The 12,481-nt window shown below is 37.4% G+C and overlaps 1 protein-coding gene across 4 annotated transcripts in view; it reads right to left on the reverse strand.

Annotated features, from left to right (window-relative positions):
• The window catches only part of PDXDC1 (pyridoxal dependent decarboxylase domain containing 1), a 95,896-nt gene that overhangs the window by 21,868 nt on the left and 61,547 nt on the right, over positions 1-12,481 (reverse strand). For all 4 annotated transcript variants that reach the window (XM_077141644.1, XM_077141643.1, XM_077141642.1 and 1 more), the window contains one exon: positions 12,267-12,392. In XM_077141644.1, coding sequence (XP_076997759.1) covers positions 12,267-12,392 — 126 coding nt within the window. The remainder of the gene's footprint in view (positions 1-12,266; positions 12,393-12,481) is intronic.

A 12,481-nucleotide genomic window follows, 5' to 3' on the forward strand; every position in this document is an offset into this window, starting at 1 on the left:
TGAGGGGAATATATGGGAACCTTGTATTTTCACACGATCTTTCTATAATCCTATAACTTCTCTAATAAATAAAACATATATATACATATATATATAAGCAGTTCTGTGAGGGTGTTTGTATGAGTGCAAACAAGCATCTCAGACATACAGACATCTGCAACCTTATGATTTATGAATTTGGCTGCTGCTGTTCATATTTCCACATCTGCATATTCCCTAATCTTTCCATTAAAAGTTAAATATTTAAGAGGGCCAAGATGGCGGCTTAGTGAGGTGTGGGATTTACTTCATTCTCCAGAGCAGCTAGTAATTAGCCAGAACAGTACAAAACAACTGCTGGGGCCACATCAATGACTGGACACATGGCGTACACCAGTCTGGACAACCTGGACCGGCTGCAAACCCACCTAGAACGGTGAGTTCCCCAAGCTATGGAGGCCGGCACCCCTCCACAACAGGCTGCTTCCCAGAGGGGAAAGGAAGCGACTTTGCTAGCAGCAGGGGCTAAGCACAACCAAGCTCCAATTGTGGAATTAATTCACCAATTCAGACTACTAAAAATAGGCCCCCGGCTCAGGGGAATCTTGATTAAAGGCTGAAGGTTCTAGATTTTGCCCCACCGCAGAGGGGGCAGGGCTGACAGAAAAAGAAAAAAAAAACAAAAAAACAGAGATTTTTTTGGATCAGACAGCACAAAATACTTGAAAGGATCTGGGCCCTGAAGGAAAGGAGGGGGCACATAGAACTTGGATATACACAGTGCAACATACCAACTTACACTCTTGATTACCAAATGCAAGGAACAGGGGTCTTTCTTTGAAAAGGATTTTCCTTTTTCTTTTTGTGGCTGTATTTCTACGACTTGACTACTCTTTGGATACAGCTGTAGGGCTTCTCAGTCTCCAGGTACGGGCAGAATTAAGCTTGTCTGGGGGTTTATCTAGAGCCTGTACCTTCCCCAGGAGAGGGGTGGGGCCCAGCTCAGGGGGAATTCAAGGAATTCAGACCCCAGGGCCTGGAAAAGAAAAGCTATTAAAAACAGCCTACAACCTCTCCTATGTCTCAACCACACTCCCAACAGGGAGAATCTGCTGAAGTTAAAGGTACCACATCACCTTATGCAGGTGGGACCCGCAGGCAGAGAAGTGCCACATACTGAGCGGGATAGGAAAAACACAGTATCCACTGGCTTCATAGGAAAGCCTTTCAACCTGCTGGGTCTCACCCTCAGGGAAAACTGACACACATGATTATTTCCTCCTGAGAGGAGGCCAATTTGGTCTGGGAAAATCTGGCTGGGATGTATAATACCTAGGTAGACCCTCATTAGGGAAAATTTTTAAAAATGCATAAACCAGGCAGGGCAAGAAACAAGAAAATAAGAACTTAAAAATTCTGATGTGTTAAACAAAACCTAACCTAGAGGTCTAGAATAAGCTGAACTGAATGTCAAAGAACAGATAGACAACAAAGTCATCGAGCAAGAAAATCCAGGGTAAAAAAGTGAAAATCTCCAGAATAAACTAATTAAGGTAATTAAATGCATAGATACAAGCAAAAAATAATAAAACATACCAGGAAAAATTGAAGATATGGCCCAGCCAAAGGAACAAACCAACAATTAAAAAGAGATACAGGAGTTGAAACAATTAATTCAGAATGTTCAAACAGACATGTAAAAATAAAGTCAATGAATTGAGAGAGGATATAAAGAAGGCAAGGAACAAGCAAAAAGAAGAAATCAGAAGTCTGAAAAAACAAATCACAGAACTTCTGGGAATGAAAGGCACAGTAGAAGAGATGAAAAAAAAAAAAGGAAACCTACAATGTTAGATTTCAAGGCAGAAGACTGGATTAGTGAACTGGAGGATAGGACAGGTGATATCCGACAAGCAAAAGAAAATACAGGGAAAAGAATGGAAAAATATGAGGAGGGAATCAGGGAACTGAATAAGAAGCACACGAATATATGTGTTGTAAGTATCCAAGAAGGAGAAGAAAAGGGAAAAGGAGGAGAAAAACTAATGGAGGAAATTACCACTGAAAATTTCACAAATCTTATGAAAGACTTAAAATTACAGATCCAAGAGGTGCAGCGTACCACAAAGAGAATAGATTCAAACAGATATACTCCAAGACACTCACTAATCAGAATGTCAGATGTCAAAGAAAAAGAGAGACTACTGCAAGCAGCAAGAGAAAAACAACCCATCACAAACAAGGGAAGCCCAATAAGATTGTTTGTAGATTTCTCACCTTCTCATGGAGGTGAGAAGACAGGGGTATAATATACTTAAGTTACTAAAAGAGGAAAACTGCCAACCAAGAATTCTACATCCAGCAAAATTATCTTTCAAAAATGAGGAGGAGCTTCTGGGTCAAGGTGGCGGCTTAACAATGTGCGCATTTTAGTTCGTCCTCCAGAACATCTACTAAATAACCAGAAACAGTACAGAACAGCTCCTGAGGCCACATCAGTGACCAGACACACAGCGTATCCCAGTCAGGACCAGCTGGACTGGCTGCAAGCCCACACAGAACCCAGGGAGAGTTCACCAAAGTTAAAGGTACTGCATCATCTTACGCTGTTGGGACCTGCAGGCAGACAAGCACAACATACTGGGCAGGATAAGAAAAACAGAGTCCAGAGACTTCACAGGAAAGTCTTCCAACCTGCTGGGTCTCACCCTCGGGGAAAACCGATGCAGGTGACTCTTTCCTCCTGATAGGAGGCCAGTTTGGTCTGGGAAAATCTGGCTGGGGTCTATAATATCTAAGTAGACCATCCTAAGTGTGTGTGGGGGAAAGGCACCACACAAGCAGGGCAAGAAACAAGAAAACAAGAACTGAAAAATTCTCCTCTGTTAAACAAAACTTAAGCTAGAGGTCCAGATAAAGTTGAACTGAACGTCAAAGAACAGATAGACAACAAATTCATCCAGCAAGAAAACCCTAGGTAAAAGAAGTGAAAGCAATCTCCAGAATAAACTAATTAAGGTAATTAAATGCCAAGACACCAGCAAAAAATAATAAATCACACTAGGAAAACTGAAGATATGGCCCAGTCAAAGGAACAAATCAACAATCCAAATGAGATACAGAGTTGAAACAATTAATTCAGAATATACAAACAGACATGGAAAACCTCATCAAAAACCAAATCAACGAATTGAAGGTGAATATAAAGAAGGCAAGGAATGAACAAAAAGAAGAAATTGAAAGTCTGAAAAAACAAATCACAGAACTTATGGGAATGAAAGGCAAGGTAGAAGAGATGAAAAAAACAATGGAAACCTACAATGGTAGACTTCGAGAGACAGAACATAGGATTAGTGAACTGGAGGACAGAACATCTGAAATCCGGCAATAAAAAGAAAATATAGGGAAAAAATGTAAAACTATGAGCAGGGACTCAGGGAATTGAAAGACAATATAAAGTACACAAATATACGTGTTGTGGATATCCCAGAAGGAGAAGAGAAGGGAAAAGGAGGATAAAAACTAATGGAGGAAATTATCACTGAAAATTTCCCAACTCTTATGAAAGACTTAAAATTACAGATCCAAGAAGTGCAGCATACCCCAAAGAGAATAGATCCAAACAGACATACTGCAAGATATTTAATGATCAGAATATCAGAGGTCAAAGAGAAAGAGAGGATCTTGAAAGCAGCAAGAGAAAAGTAATCCATCACATACAAGGGAAGCCCAATAAGACTATGTGTAGATCTATCAGCAGAAACCATGGCGGCGAGAAGACAGTGGGATGATATATTTAAATTATTAAAAGAGAAAAACTGCCAACCAAGAATTCTATATCCAGCAAAATTGTCCTTCAAAAATGAGGGAGAAACTAAAACATTTTTAAACAAAAAATTACTGAGAGAATTAGTGACCAAGAGACCAGCTCTGCAAGAAATACTAAAGGGAGCACTGGAGACAGATACGAAGACAGAAGAGAGAGGTGTGGAGAAGAGTGCAGAAAGGAAGACTATGAGTAAAGGTAAAAAGATGGAAAATTAGATATGACATATAAAATCCAGAAGGCAAAATAGTAGAAGAAAGTACTACCCATGCAGTAATAACACTGAATGCTAATGGATTAGACTCCCCAATCAAAAGACATAGTCTGGCCGAATGGATTAAAAAACAGGACCCATCTATATGCTGTCTCTACTCAAAGGACATGAGGGCAAGGACACAAATGGACATTTACACACCAATGTTCATAGCAGCATTATTTACAATTACCAAGAGATGGAAGCAGCCAAAATGTCCATCAACAGACATTTAGCTAAACAAACTGTGGCATTTACATAAGATGGAATATTATGCAGCGGTAAGACAGAATAAAGTTATGAAGTATGTAACAACATAAATGGACCTTAAGGGCATTAAGCTGAGTGTGATTAGCCAGAAACCAAAGGACAAATTCTGTATGGTCTCACTGATATGAACTGACATTAGTGAACAAACTTGGATTATTTTGTTGGTAACAGAGACCATCAGGAGATAGAAATAGGGTAAGATATTGGGTAATTGGAGCTCAAGGGATACAGACTGTGCAACAGGACTGAATATAAAAACTCAGAAATGGACAGCACAATATTACCTAACTGTAATACAATTGTGTTAAAACACTGAATGAAGCCGCATATGAGAATGATAGAGAGAGGAGGGCTGGGGCAGAAATGAAATCACAAAGAAAGATAGATGATAAAGATTGAGATGGTATAATTAGGAATGCTTAGAGTGTATAATGATAGTGACTGTACAAATTTAAAAATGTTTTTGCACGAGGAAGAACAAAAGAATGTCATTACTGCAGTGTGCTGAAAATACATGGTAATTAATATTTAAAAATTTCAACTTATGTGTGAGAGTAAAGCCAAAAATGTTTATTTGGTACAAATTTATACTTTGACTGGTGCATCTCCTAATATAACTTATGTAGACAGTTGGTTGAAAACCTTAAGTACATGGAACTTTGTATAGGACTTGAGATTTTGTTGGTTTGTCCAGGTGATGCCCTGATGAATCCCAGAGTGATTTGATCAGTGAGTGGAAAAGTATTTGCAAAGTTCCCTTCGGGGAATGGTGAGAACGGGGGAAAACTCAACTTCCCCAAGTTGAATTCTTGATAGTCTCACAAGCAGTGCAGACAACCAAAACTATAGGCTGAGCCCCCAGTCCTGGGGTTTGTTCATATGAAACTTAACCCCACAGGGGATAGGTCAAGCCTACTTGAAGTTAGGCCTAAGAGTCACCCCCAAGAGAACCTCTTTTGTTGCTCAGAAGTGGTCTCTCTCTCCGGCCAACACAGCAAGCAAACTCACCACCCTCCCCCTGACTACACGGGACATGACTCCCAGGGGTGTGGATCTTCCTGGCAATGTGGGACAGAAATCCCAGAATGAGCTGAGATGCAGCATCAAGGGATTGAGAAAAACTCTAGAATGAGCTGAGACCCAGCATCATGGGATTGAGAAAACCTTCTCGACCAAAATGGGGAAGAGTGAAATGAGACAAAGTGTCAATGGCTGAGAGATTCCAAACAGAGTCGACAGGTTATCCTGGAGGTTATTCTTACGCATTAAGTAGATATCACCTTGTTATCCAAGACATAATGGAGAGGCTGGAGGGAACTACCTGAAAATGTGGAGCTGTGTTCCAGTAGCCATTTTTCTTGATGATGATTGTATAATGATATAGCTTTCACAATGTGACTGTGTGATTGTGAAAACCTTGTGTCTGATGCTCCTCTTATCTACCTTGTCGACAGATGAGTAGAACATATGGAATAAAAATAAATAATAGGGGGAACAGATGTTAAAATAAATTTAGTTTGAAATGCTAGTGATCAATGAAAGGGAGGGGTAAGGGGTATGGTATGTAAAAATTTTTTTTTTCTGTTTTCGTTTTATTTTTCTGTTGTCTTTTTCTGAACTGATGCAAATGTTCTGGGAAATGATCATGATGATGAATATGCAACTATGTGATGATATTGTGAATTGCTGAGTATGTGTTGGGAATGTGTTTCTTTCTTGTAATTTTTTTTAATAATAAAAATTTTTTTAAAAATGAGGGAGAAATTAAAACATTTACATACTAAAAATCACTGCCAGAATTTGTGGCCAAGAGACTAGCTCTGCAAGAAATACTAAAGGGAGCACCAGATGCAGAGAGGAAAAGACAGGAGAGAGAGAGGTATGGAGAAAACTGTAGAAATGAAGACTATCAGTAAAGGTAAAAAGAAGAAAAATTAGATCTAACATATATAATCCAATAGGCAAAATGGGTATAGAAGGAAGTACTGCCCTTACAGTAATAACACTAAATTTTAATGGATTAAATTCACCAATCAAAAGACAGACTGGTAGAATGTATTAAAAATAGGAGCCATCTATATGCTGTCTATAAGGAGACGCATCTTAGACTCCAGGATAAACATACGTTGAATGAAAGGCTGGGAAAAGATATTTCATGCAAACAACAATCAAAAAAGAACAGGAATAGCTACACTAACATCCAACAAATTAAACTTCAAACGTAAAACAGTTAAAAGAGACAAAGAAGGACATTATGTATTAATAAAAGAAATAATTCAACAAGAAGACATAACAATCGCAAATATTCATGCACTGAGCCAGAGTGCTCCAAATACATGAGGCAAACACCGAAAAGAGAAATAACACATGTACCATAACAGTTGAGAACTTCAATTCCCCACTCTCATCAATGGACAATACATGTAGACAGAGGATCAAAAAAGAAACAGAGAATTTGAACAATACAATAAATGAGCTAGAGTTAACAAACATTTATAGAACATTACACCCCACAACAGTAGGATGTACCTTTTTCTCAAGTGCTCATGGATCATTTTCAACGATAGACCATATGCTGGGTCACAAAGCAAGTCTCAATAAAAACACTTTCTCAGATCATAAAGGAACGAAGTTGGAAATCAATAATAGTTAGAGTGCCAGAAAATTCACAAGTTTCTCTGAACACATACTCTTAAACAACCAGTGGTTCAAGGAAGAAATTACAAGAGGAATCAGTAAATATCTCAAGGCAAATGAAAATGAAAAAAACATATCAAAATTTATGGGATGAAGCAGACAGTACTAAGAGGGAAATGTACTGCCCTAAATGCCTACATCAAAAAAGAAGAAAGGGCAAAAATCAAGGAATTAACTGTTCACTTGGAAGAACTAGAGAAAGAACAGTAAACTAATCCAAAGCAAGCAAAAGGAAAGCAATAATGAAGACTGGAGCAGAAATAAATGAAATTGAGAACATGAAAACAAACAAGAAAATCAACAAAACCAGAAGTTGGGTCTATGAGAAAATCAATAAGATTGATGGACCCTTAGCGAGGTTGACAAAAAGAGAGGATGCAAATAAATAAAATCAGAAATGGAAGAGGAGACATAATCACTGACCCAGCAGAAATAAAGGAGGCAATGAGAGAATACTAGGAATAACTTTATGCTAATAAACTCAACAATGTAGATGAAATGAGTAACTTCCTAGAAAGGCAAGAACAACCAACATTGACTCAAGAAGAAATAGACGACTTCAACAAACTATTCACAAGTAAAGAAACTGAATAACTCATTAAAAAGCTCCCAAAAATGAAACTCCAGGACCAAATGGCTTCACATGTGAATTCTACCAAATATTCAAGAAGGATTTAGTACCAATCCTGCTCAAAATATTCAAAAAAATTGAAGAGGAGGTAAGGTTACCTAACTCATTCTATTAAACCATCATCACCCTCATCCCAAAGCCAAGCAAAGATACTACAAGAAAAGGAAATTACAGACCAATCTCTCAAATGAATACAGATGCAAAAATCCTCAACAAAATTCTTGCATATCAAATCCAGCAGCACATTAAAAGAATTATACACCAAGACCAAGTAGAATTCATACAAGGTATGCAAGGATGGTTCAACATAAGAAAATCAATTCATGTAATACACCATATCAACAAATCAAAGCAGAAAAACAACATGGTCATCTCAATTGATGCAGAAAAGGCCTATGACAAAATTCAACATCTTTTCTTGTTGAAAACACTTCAAAGGCTAGGAATACAAGGGAATTTCCTCAACATGATAAAGCAGATATATGAAAAACCCACAGCTAACATCATCCTCAGTGAGGAAAAACTGAAAACTTTCCCCTAAGATCAGGAACAAGGAAGGATGTCCACTATCACCATAGTTATTCAACATTGTGTTGGAAGTTCTAGCCAGAGCAATTAGACAAGAAAAAGAAATACAAGGCATCAAAATTGGAAAGGAAGAAGTAAAACTCTCACTGTTTGCAGATGATATGATATTATATGCTGAAAACCCCAAAAAATCCACAGCAAAACTACTAGAGCTAATAAATGAGTACAGCAAAGTGGCAGGTTAGAAGACCAACACTCAAAAATCTGTAGTGTTTCTAAACAACAGTAACGAAAAATCTGAGGGGGATATCAAGAAAAAAATTCCCTTTAGAATTGCAACCAAAAGAGTAAAATATTTAGGAATAAATTTAACTAAAGATGCAAAAGATTTATACAAAGAAAACTACAAGAAATTGCTAAAGAAATCACAGAAGATCTAAATAAATGGAAGGGCATACAGTGTTCATGGATGGAAGACTAAATATAGTTAAGATGTCAATTCTACCTAAATGATTTATAGATTCAATGCAATACCAATTAAAATCCCCAAAACTTACTTTTCAGATATAGAAAAACCAAAAACCAAATTTATCTGGATGGGCAGGGTGCCCTGAATAGCTAAAGATATCCTTAGAAAAAAAAAAAAAAAGAAGTAAGCGGTCTCACACTACCTGACTTTAAGGCATATTATGGAGCTACAGTGGTTAAAACAACATGGCACTGGCATAAAGATAGATATACTGACCAATGGAATCAAATAGAGTGTTCAGATATAGACCCTCTCAACTATGGACAATTGATCTTTGATAAGACAGTCAAGCCAACTCGCCTGGGACAGAACAGTCTCTTTAATAAATGGTTTATAAGTACTGGATATCCATATGCAAAAGAATGAAAGAGGATCCATATCTCACACCTTATACAAAAATTAACTCAAAATGGATCAAAGACTAAACTTTAGATCTAAGACCATAAAACTGTTAGAAGAAAATGTAGGAAAATATCTTATAAATCTTATAATAGGAGGCGATTTCCTAGACCTTATACCCAAAGCACAAGCACTGAATAAATAAATAAATAAATAAATGGGAACGCCTCAAAATTAAACACTTTTGTGCATCAAAGAACTTCATCAAGAAATTAAAAAGACAGCCTACACAATGGGAGACAATATTTGGAAATGATATATCAGATAAAGGTCTAGTATCCAGAATATACAAAGACATTGTTCAATTCAACAACAAAAAGACAGACAAGCTAATTACAAAATGGGCAAAAGACATGAACAGACACTTCTCAGAAGAGAAAATACAAATGGCTAAAACTCAACATGAAAAGATGCTCAACTTCCCTGGCTATTAGGGAAATGCAAATCAAAACCACAATGAGATATCTCACACCCATCACAATGGCCATTATCAATAAAACAGAAAACAACAAGTATTGGAGAAGATGTGGAGAAAGAGGTACACTTATCCACTGTTTGTGGGAATGTAAAATGGTACAACCATTGTAGAAAGCAGTTTGGCAGTTCCTCAGGAAGCTAAATATAGAATTGCCATATGATCGAGCAATACCATTGCTAGGTAGCACATGAGGGCAAGGACACAAACGGACACTTGCACACTAATGTTTATAGCAGCATTATTTACAATTGTGAAGAGATGGAAACAGCCAAAATGTCCATCAACAGATGAGCAGCTAAACAAGCTGTGGTATATACATACCAGGGAATATTTATGCAGCTGTTAGACAGAATAAGGTTATGAAGTATGTGACAACATAGATGGACCTTAAGGACATTATGCTGAGTGAGATTAGCCAGAAACAAAAGGACAAATACTGTATGGTCTCACTAATACAAACTACCATTAGTTAATGAACTTGGAGAATTTCAGTTAAGAACAGAGACCATCAGAAGATAGAAATAGGGTAGATATTGGGTAATTGGAGCTGAAGATAACAATAGGACTGACTGTAAAAATTCAGAAATGGATAGCACAATACTACCTAACGGTAAAATAATAATGTTAGAACACTGAATGAAGCTGAATGTGAGAATGATAGAGGGAGGAGGCCTGGGGCCACAAATGAAATCAGAAGGAAACCCAGGCAATAAAGACTGAGACAGTAAAATCGAGGAATGCCTAGAGTGTATAATCTAGGAATGCCTAGTGTGTATAATGACGACTAAATGTACAAATTTAAAAATGTTTTGCATGAGGAAGAACAAAGGAATGCTGATACTGTAGGGTGTTGAAAACAGATGGCAATTAATATTTTAAAACTTTAACTTATGTGAGAGACTAAAGTAAAAACTGTTTATTTTGCACAAAATTTATATTTTCACTAGTGTATTTCTTAATATATGTGGACAGCTTAACTGAACACCACAGTACATGGAACCTTGAGTAGGGCATGAGATTTTGTAGGTTTGTCCAGAGTGATGCCCCGATAAATCCCAGAGTGATCTGAACAGTAAATAAAAAAGTATTTGCAAAGTCCCATTGGAGGAAATGGTGAGAAAAGGGGAAAATTCAACTTCCCCAAGTGGAGAATTATTGATACTCTTACAAGCAGTGGGGACAACCAAAGCAATAGGCTGGGCCCCCAATCTTGGGGTTTGTTCATATGAAACTTAACCCCACAAAGGATAGGGTAAGTCTACTTAAAATTAGGCCTAAAAGTCACCCCCAAGAGAACATCTTCTGTTGCTCAGATGTGGCCTCTCTCTCTCAGCCAACATGAGAAGGAAATTCACTGCCCTCCCCCTCTCCATGTGGGACATGACTCCCAGGGGTGTGGACCTTCCTGGCAACATGAGATAGAAATCCTAGAATGAGCTGGGACTCAGCATCATGGGACTGAGAAAACCTTCTCGACCAAAAGGGGGAAGAGAAAAATGAGACAAAATAAAGTGTCAATGGCTGAGAGATTTCAAACAGAGTTGAGAGGTTATCTTGGAGGTTATTCTCTCGCATTATATAGATATCACCTTTTTAGTTAAGATATAATGGAGAGGCTGGAGGAAGTGCCTGAAAATGTGGAGCTGTGTTCCAGTAGCCATGTTTCTTGAAGATGATTGCATAACGATACAGCTTTCACAATGTGACTGTGTGATTGTGAAAACCTTGTGTTTGACACTCCTTTTATCTAACTTATCGACAGATAAGTAAAATATATGGATTGAAAACTTTTTTATGAACTTTTTAAACATAATATGTATAAATCTTAACAGTATTTTAAATGTAAAAGTGAACTATCCTCACATACTATGAACCAAAGCAATATGAAAACACTGATTTTTCTTAAATATTATTATGATAGTTGAGGAAAAGTCAATTCCCCAAGAATACATTTAAAATGAAGATTTATTCTGAAACCTTTAGGCAGAGCATACTGTTGGATCAGGCATGGCTGCAAGAGCTTTACATGTATGAACTCATTAAATCCTCATAACAAACTTTCTTATGCCATTATCCCCACTTTATGAACAAGAAAATAAGATAGAGAGAAGTGAAATCATGCTTTTAATCTCAGGTGAGTGCTCACTTCTCAAACTACATAAATATAACATTTATTTGCTTTCTTAACTACAACATATTTACACATTTTTACAATTAGAACACCTCGAGTTAATGAAAAGAGAATTTCAATTGCCTCTAGAACCCTGCAATTTGGGATTCCAAGGCAGCTAGTGTTAAAAATATATATGCAATGCATATCAACCCCTAACTATCATAGTACCCCATGCTCATGAGTCAGTCAGGTGGAACATTTATCCCTCCTTTCATATATCCTTCTCCACTCCATGGTGGTCATCTTTTACATCTTTTCTGATCCCATGATGACACTGCTTTTCATTTTAATTTGGTTTCACTGGAACACAAATCCTGACAAGTCTCTCCCAGAACTTTGAACTAGAACCATATACATGCAAGACAATTAGTCTGCTTGCTCATAATACGGTAAATCCAGACAATGAGGTTATCGGATGGAGGGCAAATAAATGAAGTATTTTTCTGCTTCTGCTTTTGCCATGGAATATTTGTGGCTCATTTAAACTTCAGGTTTCTACTCACCAGTTGACAGGCATGCTTTATTCTCTCCACAATCCCATCAAGTCCCAAGTACTGTAAAGATAACCACAGTGGCAGGGCACGGAGTTTGTCTGCTGGCTTATTTGATGTAAGACCTGCAACTAAGGTCTGAAAAAACCAAGAGGGATTTACTACTCAAAGCTATAGAAATCACATGACCAAACTAACTAGTTACCATTTATTACACAGTTATATGA

Source organism: Tamandua tetradactyla, chromosome 23 (assembly GCF_023851605.1).
Source record: "Tamandua tetradactyla isolate mTamTet1 chromosome 23, mTamTet1.pri, whole genome shotgun sequence".
In the NCBI taxonomy this organism is placed as follows: Eukaryota; Metazoa; Chordata; class Mammalia; order Pilosa; family Myrmecophagidae; genus Tamandua; species Tamandua tetradactyla.